At 45.8% G+C, this 26,220-nt stretch overlaps 2 protein-coding genes across 2 annotated transcripts; one reads left to right on the forward strand and one right to left on the reverse strand.

Moving 5' to 3' along the window:
* Positions 1–362: 362 nt before the first annotated feature.
* LOC135990258 (cystatin-B-like) lies at positions 363–2,876 on the reverse strand. Its single transcript, XM_065637834.1, has 3 exons — positions 2,769–2,876; positions 1,892–1,993; positions 363–1,171 (listed from the first exon to the last, which is right to left on the reverse strand). The coding sequence occupies exons 1-3, from the start codon at positions 2,874–2,876 to the stop codon at positions 1,043–1,045; spliced, it is 339 nt and encodes a 112-aa protein (XP_065493906.1). The 3' UTR covers positions 363–1,042.
* Positions 2,877–16,218: 13,342 nt separating this feature from the next.
* On the forward strand, positions 16,219–25,649 carry LOC136001485 (cystatin-A-like). The gene is made up of 3 exons (XM_065655839.1): positions 16,219–16,328; positions 23,139–23,240; positions 25,426–25,649. The coding sequence occupies exons 1-3, from the start codon at positions 16,257–16,259 to the stop codon at positions 25,552–25,554; spliced, it is 303 nt and encodes a 100-aa protein (XP_065511911.1). The 5' UTR covers positions 16,219–16,256; the 3' UTR covers positions 25,555–25,649.
* The last annotated feature ends 571 nt before the right edge of the window (positions 25,650–26,220 follow it).

Consider the following 26,220-nt stretch of genomic DNA (forward strand, 5'->3'; position numbering starts at 1 on the left):
CTGGTCCAGCTCTGCTGAGGAAAGTCTTCTTTTCTCCAGACTTGCCTGCTCATCTTAGGCACCTCAAATTCCTGTAGGCAAGTCCTACCAATAAAGGCTGAGACAAAGGCAGCATCGAGTGCCTCAGCCTTTCCCATGCCCTCTGTTAGCAGGTGCCCTGCTCCACGCAGCACAGAGGGACTGCATTTTCCTTAGTGTTCCTTTCTAATTTCTAACTAAAAGACTGGAATAAACCTAAGGTTATAAGGAATATGAAAAACACTCATGGAAAAAAAAAAAAAACCAACATCTGAGCAACATAACCAATATTGAAAACCAGAAAAGAGAACAGTGAAACACTACTCAAAGTCAAATATGCCCTTTCGATTCAAGAGAAATGTTTATTGTTATTAATGCAGAAATGCTTGTCCAGCTTAAGTTCCTTTCCAGGACTTTTCCTTAGGACTGAGAACTGAGTTCAGTTCTGGTTTTAAAGGCATACCCCCTCTACTGGACATTATATCCTGCTGCTGCAAGAGGATCAACATGATCACCACGGGTATGTTTGTTTCAAAAGACAATAATCCTCCTCTTGCTTTCAAAACCACTTTGGTCTCTCTTCAGGTCTTTGCCAAGAAAATACATAGCACAATTTAAATCTACAGATATATTCACAGTTGCAAAATAGCACAGAAGAGATCTGGGTTTTCCTCTCGCTCCTTGCTGCAAATACAGAATGCCAGTGTCACTCCCCTTTCAGTTTCTAAACCAGGGAAGTCCACAAACAGGACTCAGCCGCAGTATTCCAGTCATGTTGCACTGAAGTCAGTGCAGCTACTTGGATTTGCGTTAGTGTAGGTGAAAGGAGAACCGTGTGACTCTAAAATTTAGATATTGCACAGGAATGGAATGGCATAAAAGCAACTGATGTTTTCCAGCGGGAAGTTAAAAAAAACCCCAACACATTTACTTTGCTCCTTTGTAGGCACAGGAATCAACATTTTGCACCCTATAGAAAATGCAGATCAGAACCAATCAGGAAAATGCACAAGACAGAAGCTTGCTAGAAAAAAGCCAGTTCATCCTGCTTAGTCTTGCTGCTCTGGTAACTGTGGAGACTCAGCGGCTTGTTCTCGTGAGGAAGGCTCCTGAACACCCGCAGGTGCATGAACTCATCATTGCCAACATGGACCTGCAAAACATAAAAACCTGTGAGTTCCACGGAGTAACAGCAACCTTCAGCAAGAGGGGTGGTCAGACTGGTGTGTCTTGAGGATGGTAGAAGCAGAGAGGTGGTAAGAAAAACCATCACCTCAGAAGATGTGGTCTTGTTCTAAACCAGACTGAGAGTTCTGACTTTGTGGAGTTATGACTTTATGACCCTCTAATCCTTCTATGCTTGTTAATGCTCCCTATGCCTGAGACAGGGAATGTACATCTAGGGAACCAGGGCTGCACAGAAGTGAGTAATCTATTAAATACATGTAAAATGCTCTAATCTTGTCTGGCACAAGCAGCACTTCAATGCTTTCATCACAGGTGCTTGGGTTTGTGTGTGGCATCACTACAGGCAGAATCACAGTGGGTTTGACACTTCACTGTGTCTTCACACACCTGGACTTCACTTAATGCAATGTTAGTGCTCAGCATCACGGATGTGTAATTATCCCCAAATCTAAGTTTCATAAAAGAACCGAAAAGTAAAAATCATTATGAAAACAGGGAAGTACTCTCATCTCCATGTAATACAGGGAGATGGGGGGTGGATTTTTTTTTAATGTATAGATTTTTTTCTTATTAAGGCCAAATCATAAGCACCCCTGTCTAGGTAAGTAAAGAAAAAAAACCACCATTCCAAATATTATACGTGTTAAGTAAAAACAACCAACCAACATTGCCTAGTGTCCTCTACCTTGATGAAGTAGTTTGTTCCAGCAACCACCTGAGTTTTAAACTCCACTGCAGTGAAGACATCAAAGGTTTTCCCTTCTTTTTCTTCTAGCTGAGGTTTCACCTTAACAAAACAACAGAGTATTTAAGACTGATGCAAGATTCAAGTTACTTAGGACTTAAGGCCCACACTATAAGGGTGCCTTTGCACCCTTTAGGTCACTACTGCTGAATTCCCAGACACAGAGCTGCTGCTTTTCCAAGTTACTAAGTTTTCAAAATGAATCATGTTAAGTTTTGTGTTCAAGAAAGACGAGAAATCTAAAGAGGCAGCAAAGCCAAGAGAGTGGTGTGATTCAGTCGTCACAGACTGACACCGAATCTGGAGCCTCCAACAGAGAACTGTGTGGGTATTCTAGAAGGTTTATGTTGACAAATTATTTCCTCTATTTTCAAGACCTGACTGGACAAAGCCCCGAGCAACCTGGGGCTGCTGACCCTGTGCTGGGCAGGAGGTGCAGTCCTTTCCCACCCAAAAATCTGTGATTCCATCATGCCATGAAGGTTCTCTGTTGCTCTGCGTGGCCTGTTTGCTTACTCCCAGAGCACTTACTGAAAAGCAGATGGTTCAAAAAGCACCCTGACTGACCTCTGCCACAGGTGCCAGCGAGAAGCCAAGGACTGAACAGGCCTGGGTGGAAATCCTGGCTGTGGGGAGGCCGTTCCTGTGGGACTCCTGAGCCAGAGACACTGTCAGAGGGAAGCTGTCCTGCTCTGCCTCCCGCTGTACCTGCTCTGGGCAAGCAGCATGTCCTGGGTGATTGGGGGAAGCAACGAGAGGAAGTGGTCTGAGTCAGGTGACCACGAATTGACCAATTGGAGTATTCCATCCCATTCACGATATCCTGGATATAGAAGGTGGAGACCAAAAGGACTCTCTCTCTCTTCTGCTGGGTCTTCTGCTGCTTCGCTTTGCTTCTCCTTCGTCTCTGCTTCTTTTCTGCCATCCCTGCAAGCTGAGGCGTTGTGGCAGACTGAATCTAGTTCCGGTTGGCTGCAGGATCCTGCCAGAGTAGCTGCTGGGAATTGCAAGGCTGGTTCTATAAGACTTGTTCTGCGTTATTTTTCTCTATGTTTATTTAGTAGCATTAGTAAAACGTTGTCAAATTTTCCAGCTCTCTTCTCTCTGCCTTTCCTTTCCTTTCCTTTCCTTTCCTTTCCTCTCCTCTCCTCTCCTCTCCTCTCCTCTCCTCTCCTCTCCTCTCCTCTCCTCTCCTTTCCTTTCCTTTCCTTTCCTTTCCTTTCCCTTCCTTTCCTTTCTTTTCCTTTCCTCTCCTCTCAAAATCGCCTGTCCGTAGTGAAAAGGGGGAGGAGAAAGAGGGAGGCAAGGGGGAAGGGAGAAGAGGTTAAGAGAAATACAATCTGCCGTGGTTTTTATATTGTCTCCCCACGATCAAACCACGACACACAGTAACGTGAATGTTAACATTTCTCAGGCACTGTTTTCCCTGTGTGAAAAATGAGAATTGCACTTCACAAGTAGACCATGGAGTTACGTGACCTGACTAACACACTGAAATCTCTGGGTCCATAGTCCTAACAGTAGGAGGCAGTATTAGCAAGATTGCAGTATTGATTTTCCTGCCACAGGCTGCAGAGGCACTGTTAAGGATGCTTTAAAAGTTTGCATGACAGCAAGCTGGAAGCTGCAATTTTTTTCTTGTTCCGTTTGATGAATGGGACCCCTACAGTGTTTTTGAGTGTATTTCCAGTACCCTTTAAGACATATATGCCCTTAAAGTGTCTTAGATAGACAATGGACAAAAATGGTAGAATTTGTTTAGTATTAAAATGCTTCTTAACATGAACGCTTTGCGGCTCTTAATTTCTACACTTTCCTTCTATCAATTATCGGATCACAGACCTTTACATACTCTTAACTCTTCCAGGTGTCCATTGTGTGTGGTAATGTAGTGAGACAGGCTGTCTGTGTGTGTGAAACAAACTATATCACAACTGCTTTCTTTCTGCAATAGGAAGCAGTTTGTAGTATGTGTCTGTTTCTTAAGATAAATTACATTCGAAAATAATTTGAAAATGGGTCAAAATTGTTAAGAATCAATGCTATAACTAATGCATGCTGCAAACTTCACATTTGCTGAAGTTGCCATAGGTTCTGAACACTGAATAAGGAGATCAGCTGTAGAAGATTCTAGGAAGATACAGTTTAAAATAATGTGTTCATATCAAGTGATGCATAACTTCCTCTAAATGAGGAGACCACTCACTTTGCATGTGAAGCCAATGGGAGTGTTCACGAAACTTGACAACTTGAAGATCACAGGCATTTGGATTGAAAAGTCTCTGGGCAGCAAAACATGCTCTTGCAGGAATTCTGGTGGGGGAACTAATATCTGCCAGTGCCTCCACTTGGTGCTAGGTGGTGCTTGTGTTGCTTTTCAGGACACGCACTGGACAGAGCTTGGAGCCAAAATGATAAATAACTAAGTTGCTTGGAAAGAGCACCTGCAACTTTGGTGTGAGCCTGTGTGTTGTACTTCTGATTCAGATTGCCTTCTTTTAAATAGTCACATTTACTGGTCCTCCTTAGGGCAAGCAGTCTGCTTGACAAGGCCCGCAGTTCAAGCTAAATGAACACGACCTTCAGGCTCTAGTTCTGTGTGCTAAATTTCACCCAGAGAGGTGCCAGAGGCGAGTGAGGCGAGAGCAGTGTGCCCTTTGCGTAGGAGTGCTGGCAGCACCGCCACCTGCGGTCAGATAACTAAAAATGTGAACATGGCTTCCAAGAGCCCTTGCACCTCTTCTTAGCTGGCATGACAATGCAAAATGCGGTTGCTCAGGAAAGAGAAGAATACGGTGTCCAACTTGCAGTGCCACAGTGAACTTAACTGAGTGCAGCCAGTCAGGAGCCTTCCACTGATAACTGCCCTCCCTCTTTAAAAAAACAAAACAAAAAGGGCATCATCATCTTTGAGGATAACAGACTGCCGTATCCGAGGGAGAACACTTAGTGCTGTGCACTCCTCCAGCATCAGGCTGCAAACTTTGGATTCGCTGTAGCCAGGAGAGAAGGTGAATGGAGACAGATGCCTTGGTAAGTACCATTTATTGGTAGAGCAGGGCTGGGCAGCTTGAAATGGGTGCTATGTGAAGAGATGGTTGCCTGAACTATCTCTGAAGTTCTGCTCACCTCCTGGATAAGGGCTGATTCACTTTTGCTTTTCTGTTTTGGTGTCTCAGGTATTCAATGAGCGTTGCCGAATTCACTACAAGCCTCCGAAGAGTCAATGACGTGGGGCATTTACCATCAAGGTGGTCCATAACTGTGAGAGCCAAACTGGAAGGAGACCTTGGGTGAGCTGTACTGGGACCCTCCAGAACCAGGAGAATCCAGTCCTGTTTTGTTTCAGACCTACTTATCTGAGATCTCAAGGTTGAAATGATTCTCCTGTAATTAAGAGTAAAGAACTCATCTTTTTGTACAAAATATGTGAACAAATGAATTTTATAGTTGTCACGGAGGCACCCCAAAATACATTTAGGCAGACAAGAAGGTCCAAAACAAACTTTATTCTGGCTGGAAAAGTACCGCCAATAAACCGATTAGAAACGGGGTTTATACAATTAGGTAGCACTCTAACATAAGATACAGGTTCGGATATTGGGTTAGGACATTATTTGGGGTGCAGCGAAATAAGAATAATGAGGATCCAGAGCGTGCACACACGCACTCAGAAGAAAACAAAACCAGAGCCCTCTCTGCCCTGTTTTGCTCATAAGAGAGAAACACTAGCCTATTGTGGCCAGGACCTACGCTTGCCTGCTAGGCAAGGAATTTACACTCGTCTATCCCAGATGAGGAATTTACACTCGCCTATCTCCATCTAAGGGGAGGGACTCCGGCAGCATGGTACACCCGCAACTCCAAGAAGACCACACAAAGGGGGTCTTCGGCGGGAACCCCATTTATAGTCTGTTCAGATCTGGCTGTGGGCATTCCAGAAGCTTCTTGGCTTCTCTGTGCCCACCCTGCTCTGACTGTGGGCATTTGAGAAGCTTCTCAGCTTCTCTGGGCTGTGGGCGCTCTGGGCCCCTCCTCTGCTAACGACCCTGCCCACCGACTCTGAGTCTCCACAAAGAGAGCCATTAACTGCCCCATTGAAGGCTGCAGTTCTGAGAGGAGGATAGGCAGCTACCAGTGCGACTGCCACACCAGTTCTCAGGGCGTGGCGGTGGAAAGTGCAACTGCCACACAATCCACCCCGTGACCACAGTCATGATCTGACAGACCACTTTGGAGTGGTGGTGCAGTCACCTCTTGCCTCCAAAGTCAAAGGGGGCATTCTGTTGGTGAGTTTTAATGCCCACTGTGGATCACCATACCTTATGTGTGTCACCTTGTTATCATTATCACAAATCAACCTGCTGATAAACAATGCAATAGTGCAAATTACAGCAATTGCAGTTGTTAACAAATGTTAGAGGAGGCTGGTTAGCCATCCTGATAAGGAAAACATATACAGTAAAAGTTCTTATCAGTTGCTCCCCACTATAGCAACAATTGCCCCTGAGTCCTCCGTTATTTGTCCTTGTAGTTGTTCTTGTAAAGGCACCCAGATGCTCAGGATGTAGACACAGCTTCTGGTATACACCTTTTCCTTCAATAGGATCAAGTGTAATACGGCCTGGCTTTGGACAGTCGTTTTGTTTATGGAGCCTATGCAATGTCATGCATAGAGTTCATTAGTGTTTCCTCTCTGCTTTCATGCTTAGAACTTAAGCATTTGGATATAAACCACTGAGTGCAGAGGAGAAAGCTGAAACCTTCAAATACTTATTTGTACAGTGCTTCAGCCCTTCAGTTCAAGTCTTGGTCTGTGTAAGATATCTAAATTCCTAACTTGCTCCAAATCTCAAACAGTAAGGGTTAAACTATTTCTATAAACAAATAAAACTAGGATATTACAAATTAATATCGTCTATTCTGATCCTTGCCTTTCTTCCTGGAGTACCACTGCACCCAGAACAGCTCCCATCACCCCTTCAAAAAAAGTACCTTCTTATCTTGGGAAGAATGTACAATTTAAGATTACCTATTACCAGAAGGTGAAACAAAAATATTTTGATTCCAGGCTAGAGACATTATCCAAGAGAGGGAACTTAGAAGTTCAGTACATCAGGTGCTTCAATAGTTATAGGGCTTTAATCGAGCTTGAATATAAGCCCATAAACCTACCACAGAACCAGTCAGATTACATCGCTAAAGGCAAACAAAGTCGTTCCACATAATTTGAGTGGAGATAGCTCTATGAAGGTAGTGTTCAACTGTGTGCTAAGTGTACCAATTCAGCACACAAATTCCATGCTTTACGACTTCTGCTGCTGTGGAAGAGTCTTCCAACATTTATGCAGATAAGTTCAGATTTTTAGGTCACTGCACGTCTAGATCGAAAGAGCAGCAAAATATCTACCACTACAAGCAGCTATACCCAATTGTGCCTTTAGAATGCAAACTATGCAGAAATCTAGATGGTCAGTGTCTCACCACTGAAACAGGCCCACACACACACACTGTGTGTGCACATTGTAGAAAGTAGTTACTTACTGGAAAGGAAAAATGCATATACAGACACGATACAATCAAGACAGATTAAAGTCACTAGACATTCAAGATTAGGGAGAGGAGAAAAAAAAATCCTTCAAAGATAGTGTACAGATGACAAACCAGCATTACGAAAACTCTAAAAGCACATTTCAGGTAACAGGGTTCTGTTAAGACCAACTGCTTACACACGCAGGCACCAATCTTAATGGCTGCCTCCTCAATGGTTTGTTGGTGTCGCCTGGCGTGACTCTCATTCCAAAGACTGACTTTAACCACCACCCAGTTTCAGCTGGAGCCTCTTCCACCCCGTCCATATGTTGGAGCGCTCAGGATTGTTCATCTTCCTTTTGTCCTGTAAGAGAACACAAAGACAGGCCTCGGTCTCTTGGGAACCAGGCTTTTGGAGTTAGAAGTCTGGGACTACCCACCGGACACTAATGCAGAGGGTTTTCCTAGGTAAACGCAAATTATGCTTTGTCTTCCTCCCTTAGAGGGGAATCATGAAAAGCATATCTTTGTTAAGCGCCACTGCTCATCAGACGTGCAAACAGGCCAATATAGGGAGAATGGGTGTGGCTGATTATTTATCTTTTTTTCAAGATCATTAATGACCTCCATAATGCCTCGTTCTGCTGCATTCAGCAGGGGGTATTAGGAGTGCAGGTTATTTTAGATAGCAGCAAAGCAGCAGCAAGTTGCAAAATCCTAATCTTAGCAGCTCCCTTAGGCTGCGACAGCGCAGAGGTAAATTGCAAGGTCCTAATGGCAGTTGCCTCTGCCCCGTGGCTCTCAAACTCTAAGCACCCTTATCAGCTACTAAGCGGGTTGGGCGGTCCAGGTCCCAAGCCGTGGCTTCTATTTTTTTCCTCTACCTCGGTGGGGGAGGTTGCTCGCGAGGCCGGGCGCCACAGGCGGCTCCGCTCCACTCTGCCGATCGCGGAGTGGGGGAGGCTCGCGACCCGTTTTCTCTGTGTGGCTTCCCGGGTCCAGCAAGTCCCAAAGCAGTGGACACAGGAAACGAGGGTTCATTGTCCACATGGTGCCTAAGTTGTGCAGGATTTCAGCCCAGGTTAATACGTGTGCAGGAGGATTTCGGGGCTTCTGCTTGCTAAGGTCGATGGCCTCCTGGATTCCCTCCCTGAGGGACTGGACATGTATCTTTAAAGCGTCCGGCAGCTCAAGCGGCTGAAGGTGGGTCGGATTTACTGGCACAGCCATGCGGCGGGGAAGTCCTTGTAACCCTCCCTCAGACCCCTGAATGCCCTCAAGTAGCTCCGGCAAGCCTGTCTTACTGGTGTCGGTCTCTCCACGTTCCTGAGCGTGGGGGGAGCTACCTGGGAGGAGCCTTGCAGCCTGTTCTCCAAACTCTTTTGGTCCCATCATGTTCCTGGAGTAGGGGGGAGAGCCGCCCGGACTATCACTTGAAAACACATCAAGTTCCCAAAAGCCCGCAACCGCCTCATTAATCAGTGATATCTGATCAACCCGGGTAAGTGAAACATGCCAAAGATATTCAGTTTCTATTTCGCCCAGCTCATGTGAGGATCTAGATCGTGAGTCGCCGAGTTCAAGTTCCCGGGGCGCCGGGGAGCCGTCCGGAGGAAGCCGTCTAGGGGCGGGATTTCCACGCCGTGGTCCCGTATGGGTCTCAGTTCTAATGAGAGGATGCACATACTTTGTCTCCACCTGCTCCTTATCAGCACTATTTTCAGAATCTCCCCAGATATCTCCGTCCCAGTCCTCGGTTACACACCGGTGCCCCCGGCTGGCAATTTCTTTCTGAATTCGGGGAGCGGGGGGTCTTGCCCAGGTTAACAAACACCATCTCCTTTGTTCTAACAAACACATGTGCTTTTCCTACCATAGCGATTCCGCCCTCAAACAATTTATTTCTAACAAACACAACCTCCTTCTCAAACGATCTGTTTTCAGCTCCCTCTTATAATCACATCTCCCTGACTGGTCCTGTATTTGCTGAAGGCATTTGCACGGGACAAACAGTAGCACACATGCGGCAACACAGAACACAGCACACACAGCTACGATAATTTCAGGACCGAACCACCTCGCTTCAGCCCGGATGCAGGCAGCAGTGCAAGGAATATCATAACTGTAATCCCAAAATAATTCCATTTTTAATATCCTGCCAGCTACGCCATTTAAATGTCACGGAGGCACTCCAAAACAAACTTTATTCTGGCTGGAAAAGTACCGCCGATAAACCGATTAGAAACGGGGTTTATACAATTAGTTAGCACTCCGATAACATAAGATACAGGTTCGGATATTAGGTTAAGACATTATTTGGGGTGCAGCGAAATAAGAATAATGAAGACCCAGAGCATGCATACACGCACTCACGAGAAAACAAAACCAGAGCCCTCTCTGCCCCGTTCTGCTCATAAGAGAGAAACACTAGCCTGTTGCGGCCAGGACCTACGCTTGCCTGCTAGGCAAGGAATTTACACTCGTCTGTCCCAGACGAGGAATTCACACTTGCCTACCAGGCGAGGACTTATTAAAGCATATATTCAGTAATTTATCACTCACCCACACATGGAGGTGAGGCGCTCCCCATCCCGGGAGGTTACCTTAGACGGCTTCTCTGTCTAAGGGGAGGGACTCTGGCAGCATGGCAGACCCGCAGCTCCAAGGAGACCACACAAAGGGGGTCTTCGGCCGGAACCCCATTTATAGTCTGCTCAGATCTGGCTGTGGGCATTCCAGAAGCTTCTCGGCTTCTCTGTGGTGCCCCCGCCCCGACTCCAACTGTGAGCATTTGAGAAGCTTCTCAGCTTCTCTGGGCTGTGGGCGCTCTGGGCCCCTCCTCTGCTAACGACCCTGCCCAGCGACCCTGGGTCTCCACAAAGAGCCGTTAACTGCCCCATTGAAGGCCGCAGTTCTGAGAGGGGCATGGCCAGCTACCAGTGCGACTGCCACACCAGTTCTCAGGTCGTGTGGGGGGAAATTGCAGCTGCCACAATAGTATTAAAATAATTTTCAAATGCAATGAGAAACTGGCGTCTTTCTTGAACTTCTACAGCTTCAGCAGCCCTAGAGGGGAAGGAGCAGTCAAAACCAGCTCTGAGCTGGGAGGACAGCACTCTCCCTGAACTGGTGCTTGCTAAACTACCAGTTAACATGGTCTGCTTGTGGGAATAACTACTACAACCTGAAAGGAAGAAGCTGCCAGTATTGTTCTGAACTACTCAGCACCAGCAGCACTGGTTCAGAGTTGCACGCAGATGCAGGTTTGACATTGTTCCCACAATGCTGACAGGCAGCATCTGTTGTGCACTGGCCTTTGGTCTGTGTTACTAAGTTCTGCATTTTTTCTTTAAAATAGGGAACGTTGTGTCACTTAAAACCACTCTGGGTTGGGGGTGAAGATGTGTCTCATTCAGGAATGAGACAGTTAACTATCCAGTGACCCTATTTTGTCCTTCCTTCTGATCCTTTAGAATTGATTCTATAGGTGAATTGCATTTCAGCGGTGCATACCTGATCCCATTGATTCTGGCCATAGTGTTGTATTCAGAAAAGTTTAAATGCAACATCCCTGTAGTAACACAGCATTTAAAAGCAGATAAGGAAAGCAGAACTGCTGTAACTATACCTTTATTTTTTATTAGCTATTGGCTGACAGTCAAATGACAAGGTTTGCTTGGTTGCCAGCTGGATTTCTTATTTAGTGATAAGTCTTTAAGAAACACTGAACTTGAAGAGAGCCTTAAAAATACAGGCCCTATCTTGCGAACACTGGAGCTCAGTTACAGCGCTGACATGACTATATACTCTTGCATCCTTAAAAGCTGTGCATATATGGGAGGTGGGAAGGAGATGTGGGAACGAACCTGCAAGCTGGCAAAGTTCTATGCAACATCATCTGTTTTATAGTTGTTTGTCCAATACTTTCCTTCTCGGCCTTTATTTTTAGGCAGCAGAGTCATTTAGTCTCACTTTTCTTTGAGAATGAGGCAGAAATATATTGGAAGTCTTTGAGGATGTAAGTCCTAATGTTCAAACTTTGTTGGTTTTCCGTTTTTTCCCAAAGTACTGTTACAGGGAACTAACAATTAAAGGGTTAACCACATAGCAAGGGCCTAGAGTTTTGTGTACTATGTTAAGACACAGAGCCTTATTGAATGCAAAGATAAGAAGTTTTACAGAACCCAGATGTAACCTGGAGGAGACGAAACAACAAAGATTTACAGCAGAAAGGAGGGCATCAATCTGGTTTCAACTGACTTGGCGGTTTAGGTTCAAGTCAATTCAGCATACCAAACCAAAGGTAAAAAGTTCACAGTGACGAAGCTGAAGGAGCCTTCCTCCAAAGACCCCTCCTCAAGACCACCAGGTGACACTGCGCAGGCGCAACAGGGAGGGCTCGAGGATGGGACTATGGAAATGATTTCCTGGGACTCATTTTAATAAGAACCGCCTTCTCGGGGAAAGGTTATGAATATGTATAGCCGTACCTGGGTTTACTATGAATATGTAACACCTTGCTGTATATAAGCACACCTTCTATTGTTAGAAGACATGCACAAGACTAAAGGAATGATCCTTCACGCGCCCGATGATGAATAAAACATACCTGCTTTATAACCTTGCGAATTGTAAAGTTTTATGACTTTCTAGGTTGTAAAGTTGTTTCTGCACGTCAGTACTGCAACTGCTCTAATCAGAACTTTACTGCAGTTGGAGCACTCATTGTTTTTCTGAAAGTCTGAAAGCAGCAAATGTGTTTGTTCTTCAACTGTTAAATTGTTTATCCTCAAAGTGGAAATCAAATACTGCTCAGAACTGTGGGCTGAGTTGCTAATAACTTAATTTTCACAGGAGAAGGTCCACTGATGGGATGCTGAGAACAGTTAGTTTTGATTTCAAAGCTGGTGCTCTAATACTGACCTCTAATATAGGTGTCTAAAATATTTGTTTTCTCCAGGGCCTGGATCTAAAACTGTGGAGATGAATTCTCCTTTTAAGCCAATTGTATGATAGAAGCCTGCTAGTGTGTATAGAGTCAACTTCAATAGTCTTGAAATAATTAATCTTGTATTTCTGTAGAAATTAGAGACTGTAATGATAATTAATCGCTGTCCTCCTCTATCCATCCAGATGTTTGCTCAGCTGTTGTGAGAAAACTTCTTCACTTAAGCAGATGCTGTGAAAAATGACCTGTGAGAAGGATGTGATACATATGCAGATTTTTCTTTATTTTTTTACAGTAGCCCAGCTTAGCATTTGTTATGAGAAAACTCTGTAAAAAAAAAAGGACCAAACCCCAACGTAGCACCATTTTTCATTTGAATATAAGGCCAAACAAGTAGATCTATACACACCTGTACATGAAAAGCTTCTGACACCAGAAGAAGACAGTAGATAGTTCCAAGTCCCAAACATGCCCTCCTCAGGTGTTTGCAGATTGTATACAGGAGGTTGCACTAAGAGGTTGAATCACTCCTATTGAGTTTGCTCTGAACACAGAGGGTTATCTCTTGCAGCTCATGGCAAACTACATGAATCAGAGGCTGTTTGAATCCTGCTGTTGAACTTGCTGGATCATTAAGGTGAGTCACTGGAATTGCATGCCATGATCTGGAGCACGGGGAAGGAGAAAAAGGCTTTGCCATTTATTGAGGAATTAAGAGCCGCCTGTGAAGTGGGATGGTTTGTAATGGTAGGTAAGCAGCCTTAGTGTGAGCTGTGGGCCATACTAAATGCAGGCAGGTAAAACCTCTGTGTCTGCTGACGCCTGTCCATTCTAGCATCATGCCTCATCTGTGATTTTGAAATCAGGGTGGGTAGCAGGAGGGGAAACCTTTTTTGCAGACCAGCATTTTGAAAGTCAAGGCTGTTGTTGCTGTGGTGATGACAAGTAGATCCGCAATTGGTAGATGGAGGGCTGCTTTCCTTTAGCAGCCGTTACAATGGTGCAGACCATGTGTCATTTCATCTAGTCACGATGACATATCTTGACACTGTGAAACCAGAAGACTGACTTGCTGGCTTAGCTTTCACAATCATTTCTAGAGAGGTGGCTTCATGTCTGGTTTAAAAACAACTCAAAAATACATAACTCTGGAGTTTGGGGGGTTTTTGTGTTTGCTTTGTTTTGTTACGGTGCTGGCGATTTATTGACTGTAGCCTCTACTTCTTAAAATGCTTATACAGGACCAGAGAGTAGTGGCCTGCAACCTGCAAAGATTTGTTTCTTCATTGTTGGAATAGTACTAGTGCAGTTCTCCCACCACTGATTCTCCAAGGTAACAGCAGTACAGTTACGTGAAGAGAAATTGCCACCCATCCAAATGGCGAGGGCAGGCTGGAATGGTGTGTAATATCTCAAATACTACAGTGGAGATGCTCACTAGCTTGTCGATGATGTCCAAGAGAAGGCATGGGGATGGCTGCTCTTGTCAAGGCAGCGGCCAAATGCTGTTTGATTACATGCAAAGCTTAAATGGAGAGAGGTGTAGATGAGGGTTGCCTGGGACAGCCTGTTGCCACTGATTATCTTTGACAGCAGGTCTGTGAAACGACAGCAGGTCTGTGAAACTTCAGCATTTCAAGGTGACTTCATGAACTATGTATGCAGGATGAGTGCTGGATCCCAGTCTTACAAATATCACTGGGGTTTGGAACAAGCCATTAGCACTCCCACAGAAAGAGAACAGACTGATTTGCCTGTGTAAACTCTAGCATCAGCTTGCTGACAATGGGTGTTGATATTCCTTCCCTTCTGCACAACTCTGTGCACTCTAGGGGGAAAAAAGTTCTTATGTTTTGAAGTAGAAAAACCAGCAAACCCAGAAATATGGAGTCCCATGAATGATTTCCGCACGACATTAACGTCTTTAGTTTCATACCTAGAGTTTTCTAAAGATTACAACTTAACCCTCCTAGACTTGCTCCTCAGGGTATTTCTTACTAATCAGAAGCCAGAGTTCTCCAGAGGGGTAATGCTGTTTCGGGGATCTTAGCAACATCTCTTGCCACAAGACTTAGTGAGATCTGCATCCTGGTGAGTGGAGGAGTTTATAAAATACCTGGTATTAGCACTAGTGCTGTATGATTATTGGATGCATTCTGTGAATTCTGGCTTCAGTAAGGTGAGCTGGCTCTTCCAGTCAGCTCATCTGTCCTGCCGTGTGAATAAGAGGCATGGTAGCAACGTGGCGGCAGATGATGAGCATTTGAGTGAATCAGCAGGGTCTTGTGCAAAAGGAGTGCGAGCTCTTCAGCTTGAATTGTTCTTAACTCCACGAATTGAGCTGTGAGGAACTCTGCATCTGGAGTGCTGAATTTGGAGAAAATGGCAGACTTCTAGCTTTAACACCTCCCATTCCCTTTATTCCCAAGAACTGGGGACGTTATTCTTCAGAAAGATGTTATCTCAAGGCGCCACGCTGTCTATTGCATCACTTGTCATCTGTGAGGAGCGTCAGTAGGCTAGTTACGACACTGATAAATCTGCGCTACACAGTCACCATCTCTGTGCCTGTGAACAGGCTTGTTTCTAGCTAATTCCTTGTGCTGATTCCAGCAGAAATGCCTGTTGCCTGTGTGCTGCACGTATTCTCATTTCACCCCCTCCCATGTAGTCATCCCTAGGGACTAAAAATTGTCTGGTCTGTTGCTACCTCTCTGGAACAACATTCCTCCCATTTGCTGGAGGAGGGAGATGGCAGGAATACTGAAGGGAAGCAGGTTTTTTTGTGGTCTTGAAGTGTTAGCTCTCCCTTACCAGGTCGGGCTGCTAACAGTTGCTGGTCTTTCCTCAGTAGGTTGCATGTGTTTTGAGCTGTGAACATTCATACATGGTCAGGAACGTGACTATGTTGTCTGTTCAACTCTAACTGCAGAATGAAGACTTCTGAGTATATACTCTGCATGTTAGATATTTTAGCAGTGTGTGATATACAAGTACCTTGAAATTAGAACAGCTATTGTGCACACACAACTACTGTAGTACAAGGGATCGTACTTTGTCTTCCAGGAAACTGGCACTGGAGTTGCAACAAAAAAGTAAATGGTACAGCATATTCAGTTGTTATTCTGCTTGCTTGAATACAACTCCAGGTTTGATAGGAAAGAAGCAGAAATAACTTATTTGCAGTACTTACCTGAACCTAGGATTTATTTTTTCCCCTTCTGGTTTTGGTGTTTACCTTGGCACCTTTCTGGTCGGGCAGAGGGAAGGAAAGTCACTGAAAGTAAAACGCCTCTGTTTCCCGCTTTGAAGGATATGGAGACAATGCAATTTCAAGTTGAATGGGATCTGCACCAGGAAATCACTGCATGCTTGCTTCTGATCTTGAATAGTGTGTGATTTGGGGTGTGATTTTGGGCGTGATTTTGATCCACTTCCTTAACACACAGACTAGTCATCTGCACATGGGTGGAGAAGCAAGAGGTTCAAGTTTCAGCCCAAACTTGTGGGTGGCTGGAGGCTGTTGCTGGCTTTTCTTATTAACATGAAGACTATATACACTTCAGATTTACTACATGCACTTAAGATTTTTTAAAGTGCTTCTTACATTTAGTATTACTATCAGTGCTTTACATAGTTTTTCCCCGTTTTCCCTGTTTTTCTCATTCTCTAGTTCAGTAATGGTAGGTTCCACATGTTATAAGTCACATGATTCCATGACACATGTATATGTGTATATATACGAGATGTCTGGTGACTCTGCTCAGACTGCGCTGAACTTCCTTCTTCAGAACCACCATCACTTCAGAGCAGTTACCTGCCACTATGTCGCCGACTCTTGGGGGCTTATCTGAGACCAAGCCTGCTACTCCTGAAGTGCAGGAAATTGTTGACAAGGTGAGTTGCAGCCTATCTAAAGATAAAGTCTCTGTGTGCAAAGGGTCGAGTCTTGAAGCTTGTGCAAAGGCTGGGAGACCAGGTGGTGATTTTGAACCAGTGTTTAAACTGAAGAAGCTTGTGCGGAAAATGGGAATCCCCTTGATTGCCAGCCAGTATTTCTCAGCATTCTGCATAGGCAGTGTGCCGGTAAGACTGAGACAAGGCACTTCTCTGTCTCATCCTTGTCCATGACCATAACTGGCCACCTCCAGTTAACATTTGGGTGCAGCTGGAAGGGCAACTCTACTATGCCAGCATTGAGGCTGTTTGAAATTAAAGGTGGTGTATTTGCAGGGAGAATATTGTACCTGGTAGAATTAATTCCTCACTGAAGGACATGGATAGTACAAACCATGTGGTAGTAGGCACTAAAACAAGATATATACAGCACGAGGCTATGGGTAAATCACTTCCTGTCCTGGAAGTAGCTCTGTAAACAGCACCTCAGTGTATTGTCAATGCTGTTCTCATACTAAATCCAAAACACAGCACCATGTACCAGCTATTGGGTAGAATATTAACTCTATCCCAGCCAAAACCAGGACAAGTACCAATCCGCGTCTCCCGTGAGCTTGCAGGCTGAGACCAGGCAATGATAAAACCAGGCTAAGGTGAGCTGGGCTGAGCCACCAGGAGAGATCTGTAAAGGGGCTGCGGAGGCTGATGCCAGAGTCCAGTATTCTCTGACCAGGTTCTTTTAGATATTCCACACATGGAGGGTATAATGTTTAATATCAGACTTATTTGAAGATATTTGGTGTTACATGAGGTTTCTGATTTAGGTTCCTCTTAGCAAAATAAAGCAATTGCAAAATACACTTCAATCACAATACAGATATGATCTCCATCACTGTTCTTTAGAATATGCTCACTGTCATGATGCTGGGCGTTCTCAGCCACCAGGAGGGAGAACATGTGCTGAGGCTAGCTCAAGCCCGCTATTGTCTTCCAAATTCTTTTGTTTGTTGTTGACTTTTTGTACTGCGTGTTGGGTGGAGCCACGTATTCATTGTCCTCATGCTGACCTGGCTCACTTAGGGCAGTGTTCACGTTCTTTAAATGAACTCAGGGAGTGACACCCTCAGTCGATCCACTCAACTGACAGAGCGGTTTATCTAAAACAAGCACCCTCTGGTCTGCATTGTGTTGAGCTAATGTCAGCTGCTTTGCAGAAGCTGTGGTCTGTCACACCCTGCATTATTTTCTGAGATTCGTGGGCACATCGCCCTTGCCCAGCTCCTCTGAGCCTTCTTCCACTGTACGGCTGTATTGGTCAATCACAGTTGGGGTTGCCAGAGTTGAGCACGCATGCACAGAGTATCTGACAACAGGTTAATCAGAGGGGAGATAATTTATGGCAGAACAGAAAGAGAAAAGGATTATCTGAAACTGTTTGTGAGGCACCGACTGAATTACTCGGGAGCAGTGCTGCTGTTCCTCTTGTGCTGGCACAAGTGGTTGTAGGAGAAGCACTTGCAGTGATAAATTCCCTCAGCTGTGGAGAAGAGACCCTAGGGCAGGACTCGTAGCACCTTGGTGTCCCTGTAATTCCTGTTGCCTCATATGTGTAGGACAGGGAGAGCAAAGTCTCCTGCCTGCTGGGGGCTGTGAAGTTTGACTAATGAGCCTGTGAAATCGCTTAAGGGCCTCCTTTGAACACTGCTGGGACACTGTAGCATGCCAGATACCGAGCTATGTTCTTAATGCTTGGCAGTGTCGCTGGTGATCAAAAGATCCTGCCCTATTGCAGTGCGTATCCGAGATGAAATCTCAGTGCTTAACTGTCATGATGCCATTCTATGGGATTTTATGCTCTGTAAAGCAGAGAAGCAATTCATGTGATTTGAGTGAAGTTGTGAAGAGCATCTGCAGACCTTGGGATGCCCAACATCTGTTCTGCTCTTTGGATTATACCTGTGCCTTGTCTATAGTCAGTGAGCTGGGGCATGTTATTTATTCATTCTCCTTGTTACGCAGCTGTTGCCTAAAATGGAGGAAGGTTTTGGGTTTAAGGAGCTGCTAGATAAGAGCTTAGGAATCTTACATTTTTCCATCTGAGGATTAAGGAGCTGTCTGCCTGCCTGATTTTACTGAAGGCTCTGTCCATAAATAACAAGTGGGGGATGTAGTGGCCAGAGGATGGGAGAGATGGTAAAAAGGGAGAGAACTGGCTTGGTTTTGTTCTGAGAGAGAAATAATATGTACCAAAAAATGCCGCTTAGGATCATCCTAGGAGCCCTCAGACCCAGCCTGCTGGAGCAGGTTGGAAATTGAACTTTCCTTGGTTTGCTGGATTTAGCAGCTCCGGAGCTAAAAGTATTGCTGTTGCTCCCCTGGGATAGAAAACCCACGGAAGCTGCTGGGAAGAAGAGCAGAGTAAGAGTTTATGAAGAGCCTGAGTAAGATGATCATTTCTGGCTACCTGGACATAGTGGATCTGGATGTTTCTAGGGCAATTTCTGGGCCTCGCCTGCTGGGAAGGAATGCCCTGGGAGTGGCAGCCAGCTGTAGGTGTATGTGCTGAGAAAGCCAAGTAATTCTGTGTGTTTCTGTGGAACAGGTGAGTGGTGAGAAGCCCTGACACGCTGCTGGCCCCTCCCAGGGTCTACTTGAGCAGGCTCCTGAGTGACGCTGCGCTCCTCTGCTGGGCTGCTGGATGCCTCTGCCCTGCCTCGGGCCATCGGCATGGAATCGTACAATAGTTTGGGTTGGAAGGGACCTTCAAAGGTCACCTAATCCAACCACCTGGCAATGAGCAGGGACATCTTCAACTAGATCAGGTTGCTCAGAGCCCCGTCCAGCCTGGCCTGGAATGTCTCCAGGGATGGGGCATCTGCCACCTCTCTGGGCAACTTGTGCCGGTGTTTCACCACTGTCACTGTAAAAAATGTCTTCCTCGTGTCTAGTCTGAATCTCCCCTCCTTTGGTTTAAAACCATTACCCCTTGTCCTGTCGCAAGAGGCCCTGCTAAAAAGTCTGTCCCTATCCTTCTTATCGGCCCCTTTTAAGTACTGAAAGGCTGCAATAAGGTCTCCCTGGAACCTTCTCTTCTCCAGGCTGAACAACCCTGACTCTCTCAGCCTTTCCTCACAGGAGAGCTGTTCCACCCTTCTGATGATTGTTGTGGCCTCCTCTGGCCCCTCTCCAACAGGTCCATGTCTTTGCTGTACTGAGGGCTCCAGAGCTGGACACAGGACTCCAGGTGGGGTCTCACCAGAGTGGAGGCGAGGGGCAGAATCCCCTCCCAGAACCTGCCGGCCATGCTGCTTTTGATGCAGCCCAAGATACAATCGGCCTTCTGAGCTGCAAGCGCACATTGCCAGCTCATGTCCAATCTTTCATCCACCAGTATCCCCCAAGGCCTTCTCTGCAGGGCTGCTCTCAATCCCTTCATCCCCCAGCCTGTATTGATACCAGGGGTTGCCTCAATCCAGGTGCGGGACCTTGCACTTGGCCTCATGAGGATCATATGGGCTCACTTCTCAAGCTTGTCCAGCTCCCTTTGGATGGCATCCTGTGCCTCAGGCGTGTCAACTGCACCACTCAGCTTGGTGTCATCCGTGAACTTGCTGAGGGTGTACTCAGTCTCACTGTCTGTGTCATTGATGATGATGTTAAAGAGTTACTGGTCCCAGTGCGGACCGCTGAGGGACACCACTTTTCACCAGTGTCCATCCAGACACTGGGCCTTTGACCACCACTCTCTGGATGCAATCATCTTGCCAATTCCTCATCCACTGAACAGTCCACCCATCAAATCCATACCTCTCCAACATAGAGGGAAGGATGTTGTGAGGGACCACGTCAAAAGCTTTACAGAAGTCCAGATAGACGACATCCGTAGCCCTTCCTTTGTTCAGTGAGGTAGTCACTCCACCATGGAAGGCCACTAGGCTGGTCAGGTGGGACTTGCCCTTGGTGAAGCCACGCTGGCTGTCCTGAATCACCTCCTTGTCCTCCATATGCCTTAGCACAGCTTCTAGGAGGATCTGTCGCATGATCTTTCCAGGCACAGAGGTGAGGCCGACAAGGCGGTAGTTCCCGGGGTCCTCTTTTCCATGCTTTTTAAAAATGGGTGCAATATTTCCATTTTTCCAGCCACCAGGGACTTCACCTGACTGCCATGACTTCTCAAATATCATGGAGAGTGGCTTGGCACTACATCAGCCAATTCCCTCAGGACTCTGGAATGCATCTCACCAGGTCCCATAGATTGATGTATGTTCAGGTCCCTCAACTGGTCACAAACCTGGTCTTCTCTTACAGTGGGAGGGACTTTGTTCCCCAGTCCCCTCTTGCAGTTCATCTACTCGGGAAGTGTGGGCAGGGAGCTTGCCAGTGAAGACTGAGGCAAAGTAGTTGTTGAGTACGTCGGCCTTCTCCTTGTTCGTTGTTACCAGTTTGCCAGTCTTGCTCATCAGGGGGGACACAGTTTCTTTGACTTTCCTTATCTGGCTGACGTGCAGAAGCCCTTCTTGTTATTCTTTGTGTCTCTTGCCAAGTTCAGCTCCAGCTGTGCCTTGGCCTTCCTGACCCCATCTCTGCACAACGGGGCAGTGTCCCTATACTCTTACACCTGGGGATCGAGAGATCTCTTGTTTTCTATGGAAAGCGTTCTTAAAGATCTGCCAGCTGTGTTCTGCTCCCTTGTCCCTGAGGACAGTGTGGAGGACTACGGTGGGTCCGTGGATTCCCTGACAGAGGGCATGGGAACAGAGATCAGGCTTGAAGATATTAAGGCCTACCCGTGAGAGGGATGGGAGTAAAGGAGTATCTGGAGATATTAAGGTGTACCTGTGAGAGAGAAGGGAGCAGAAGAGTAACATTGATGATAGCAAAATTAGCCAATGAGATGTTACTGCTGTAACTTGTAACCAATAGTGAAGAGAATTGGTAAAACTGTATAAAAATGCACTTGTGGCAATAAATGGCATCTAATACTTTCATCCTGGAAGAACTTGGTCTATGTCGTTTGTCCGTCTCAACCACGACAGGGCAGTTTCCCAGGGGGTCCTGCTGACCAGCTCCTTGAAGAGCTGCAAGTTGGCTTTCCTAAAATTCAGTGTCCTGACTTTACTCTTCAGCCATCCCACATCCCTCGGGACTGTGAACTCCATGTGCACATGATCACTGCAGCCCAAGCTGCCTCCAATCTTGATGTCACCAATTAGCTCACTCTTGTTAGTGACTATCGGGTCCGGTATCGCATCTCCCCTGGTAGGGCTGTCTGTTACCTGGTTTAGGAAGTTATCCTCAATGCAGTCCAGGGATCTCTTGGATTGCCTACAGCTCACTGTGTGACTTTCCCAGCAGATGTCAGGTGGTTGAAATCCCCCAGCAAAACAAGAGCCTGTGAGTGCAATGACTCCTGTAGCTGGAGTGAGCAGGCTTTGTCAGCAGGATCCCCTTGATTGGGTGGCCTGCAGTAGACACCACCACAAAGTTTTCTTTGTTGCCTCGATGGCATGGGCATCACATGCAGAGGTGAGGCTGTTACCCAGCCTGCAAAAGATGGCTTATGCTTTCTAGATGACAGAAATGAGTTGTTGGGTTACATTCACTGCCCTTCTGTAGGGAATTCCTGTCATTGGATGCCAATGTCTAGAGTAAACCACTATTACACTATTATTACATTATTATGATGCCTCAGACACCTGGCCAGACTTCCACTGCTGCTCACAGCTGTCTCTCCCACTACCTCCCTGCCCTTTCTGCCTTGTAATTATACCCATACCTCATCTCTGAGAGGACACGGTACCACTGTGATTGCTGCTGAACTTCAAACTTGCCCTACACTTTGTTTGTTTCAGGAAAAGCTGTTACACTTTTTAAAAAATTATTTAAAATATGTATGTGAATGGTCTGTAGGTGTCTGAGCTGTGCATATTTTTAAGATCCACAGGGCTTAAAGTGGATACTGTGCATAAACACATCTACCTGAGCTGTGAGTGTGAATGCTGCCAGTACAGAGCGTTGTCTGTTCTGGAACTACATTACCTGCAGCTGCTACATAGTGAAAGACTGATTATGTTTATGCAGGTCTGGAGTTGATTTCTGGCTCACAATTTAAAGGCCGTACTTCCACTTTCGGAGGTGGAAGTATGGAGTTTAGTCCTGGACCACTGTAACTATTACAGTTGTTTGTATGTTACATGGTTCTAGATGCTGAAGGGCCTACTTAGTTTAAATTATAGCTTTAGCCGTAGGCCTTCCACCAGCACTAGAATAACTTACAGGAGCTACTTGATCAGGTGGTTGTCTTGATGCTCTCAAATAACCCTGCTTATTTCAAGTCCTTAAAGAAAACCAGATGGAGTGCAGCTCTGAGGCTGCAAAACAAAACGGGGCTGCAGCCTCCTAGGCCAGCTGGTGTGGGTGCAGGTGTTCCAGGTGAGGGGGGCTGACTGGCACCTCTGTGTGACAGTGTGGTTGACATGCTGTGGAGCATGGTGTGGTACTTTGCTCCTTTGACAACAAATTAAAAGGGCAGCAGGTAGCTGTTTCCCTATACCGAGCAGGAGACAGTTTAACTGGACAGCTTTTGGGTTGGGGGGAAATCAGCTAGGAACTCTAACAGGATTTTAAAGAATGCTGGAGGCAATGCTAGGAAAGAGGGCTGGGGGGTCTTGGTGTGAATGGAATTATTTTGGGGCTCCGGCGTTTACTTCATTAAGGGTGTGTGTTTGAAAGGATGAAAATTACAGTGGTAGCTGTGAAAGTAGAGCCTAAATATGAACCTGCCAACCATTCTTCCCTTTCTTTTTACAGGTGAAGCCACAATTTGAAAGCAGAGTAAACAAGACATGTGAAATCTTTAAAGCCATAGTATATAGGACTCAGGTGGTTGCTGGGACAAACTACTTTATTAAGGTTTGTATATGTTATAGGAAGGAGTGCTTTGTAGTAGAAAACCATCTGATGTGACTAATAGAGTTACGGACTATCTCCAGATGCTTATAAAACTCCTCTGTTTGGCGCTACTGTACAACAGGAACATAGAAACTTATAAAACATGCGCTGTGCTGCTTCGGATGTGAATGATAACTTTCTTAGGATCATCACAGTCAAAGACTGTAGATTGCCTTATCAGCTCAAATGATTTAGATTAGTCATAACTCTACTCTCCTGTTTCCTTTAAAGGCAAAGTAGCTTTCCTATTGCCTCTGCGTCCTCCAATTGTGTTTATTAGGATTAATTGGGGGTGAGCCTGAGGATCTGATGGAGAGTTAGAGTGAATTTTTTAATTTCATGCAAGCATCTCATGCTCGGCTGACCAGTTTTGCAGGCAAGCATGCATGCTGATGTTTTGGTTCTGTGTCATGTGCTGCAGAGGAGCAGCCTGCCTGCTGGTTTTTCTGTACTTCCAAAGCCCCCTTTCTGTTGTGGAGGAAAAACAGGTAGTGCTTAATTTGGAGCCCTCTGATAGTGCTGTTCATCCTCTACTAGAAAATCTTACCCGTGGATTTGAGCAGCTTTCTGTGAAGTAACGCGGAAGTAATTGCTGGGCCTATTTTGCGAGTGAAGGCCGGAAAGCACTGCTTAGTGGCAGGCTGGCTTTCTGGCAGCAGAGCAAACACTGGATGCGATTGCTGTATCTGAACCGCACATGTGCACAGACTTACACCTGGTAGGATGTGCTCCCTCGACAAGAGTCGGTTTGGGATTTAGTAGTTCTGCAGAGACATTATGAGCATTTGCTCTAAGTTTCTCATACTTAGTTGATCCCAGGAAGGACAGACACTGCTAAAACAACTCTTGAACAGTTATTTCTGCTCTCTGGGCACCAGGGGATTGTACTGACCGAGTACGTATTCTATGGCTAATGCAAGTCTTACTTACATAAATGGCGTTTATCCTTCCCTGGCTCCTCTGAGATGCGCTTTCGCTTTGTGGACAAGGTACTGAGTGATACAGAGTAACAATTTACAGGAAGGCTGCAGTGAAACCAGAAGTCACGTCTAATTGCGTTTCTTCACTTAGTGCCATCCTTTGCTGACTCAGGCAATATAAGATACTTGTTTGCTGTCCATGCTAAGCCTCATGAGCAAACTACTCGGAAATAAAGACTGACATGTTAGTGAACTTGGAAGAAATCCATTTTATAGCACTGAAAACTGATGATGGGTCTCGTTTTCCCATTCTTGCAAGTGGCAGGAAGCAGTTATTCATTTTAGCAGTAGCTGGAATGACCTCTGTCACAAGATTGTTTTCTTTTATCCTTCTGAATTCTCCACATTGCTAAATTTTGCCAACAGACTTACAGATGAGATATAATCCAGACCAAGAGAAACAGTGCAGCCTCCAGAAGGCATGCAAAAACCTCCTGGAGCCTAAGGCATTAAACTTTCCCTTAATGGCATAGACCTCAAACAGCGAGGAAACTTGTGCTTGGCTCTGTATGTATGAAATCATGCACAGCTCTGTAGTAGCAAGCCTTAGTGGGAGGACTTGCTGGAGGGGAAGGTGAGTTTATTTTGAAAATTATTTATTTCAGCCACTCGCCCTACTCTGAGAGGCACCAGGATGTGTCAAATTGTCTGTTCAGGCACCGATGTGTTTGCAGTAATTCTGCAGACAAGGGATCCTGGCTTTCAGGTTTCTTAGGACCGTGTGCTGGCTGTGGCTAGATCTTTCTGTGCCTTCTGGGAGATGACACTGTCTCTGCACCTTGCCCCAGCCCTGAGTCATTAAAATTTACCCAGTGTCTCTTGTTTCCTACTCTGAGTGTCCGGAGAAGCTGTCAGCTGATGTGCTGGGACCTTTGTGACCTGAATAGGGTGCCCTGCAAACCTTTCTCCCGTTGTGCCTGCTGGTGCTTCCACACTCCAGCAGTGCTGCCCATTTTCCATTTGCATGAGTCTGAAGGTTTTTATTACAGTTCTCTACAGGTATATAGAGTTTCCAGCACCACTTAGTTACTATCCAGATGGGTTAAGAGCTGTTGAAGTAAAAGGGGAGATAAACCTAAAATTCAGCTCCTGAGCAAAGATATTCTTCCTGTTGTTTGAACCTGCTTCACCCATGATCCTCACTTTCCCACTGTTTTGGTTTCTAGGTCCAAGATTCTGATGACAACTATGTCCACTTAAGGGTGTTTCAGGGCCTCCCTGCTGAGAATGACTGTCCCAGCCTTGTCAGTTTTCAGACCGGGAAAACCAGAGATGATCCTCTGACCTACTTCTGAGAGACAATGAGGAATGGTGCCTCACTTCTGCAAGATGTGTGTGGATTCTACCTGTGTCAGTAAATGCACGGAAATAAAATAAGTTTTGAAAACTATTTGTTCATCTACTGCGTGTCATGTCCAGGTCTGCTGCCTGGCTAAAGCTCAAGTGGGCTCTGAAATAGTATTCAAGGCTGTTTGTGCAACCTGAGGTACTAGAGCTGTAAGACAGAGCACACGCATTTCAGCTCCTCTTTCCAAAATGCTGACAGGCAGAGGAAGTGCTATAATAAGCCAGACTTAGGGTCTCCAATATTTCCCTGTTTGGGGGGGGTCTGCGTGGGAACTCTCTGGGCTGCTATGAGAAAAAGCATGTAAGACCCCTTAATATTCAGGAGACAGAACATGCTCCTTCTAAACAATGCTGGTTACACACTCCCACAGAGCACACCTGCAACAAAAAGCCCAGTAACACACAGGTAAGGTCACCATGCTCTCTCCTCTCAAAGCTGCTTGCCGATTCTTCAGTCTACACCACTGGTCGCTGATCTCTGGCTGGACCTTGTGCTGCTGAACTTTTTGAGAACAGCAGTTCAGCGAGTTTGCAGTCCAGTTCTCTGGCACATACTTAAGCAGCTCATCTATGAGGTGTTATGGAGAACAGCATCAAAAGCCTTACCAAAGTAA

Source organism: Caloenas nicobarica, chromosome 1 (genome assembly GCF_036013445.1).
Source record: "Caloenas nicobarica isolate bCalNic1 chromosome 1, bCalNic1.hap1, whole genome shotgun sequence".
In the NCBI taxonomy this organism is placed as follows: domain Eukaryota; kingdom Metazoa; phylum Chordata; class Aves; order Columbiformes; family Columbidae; genus Caloenas; species Caloenas nicobarica.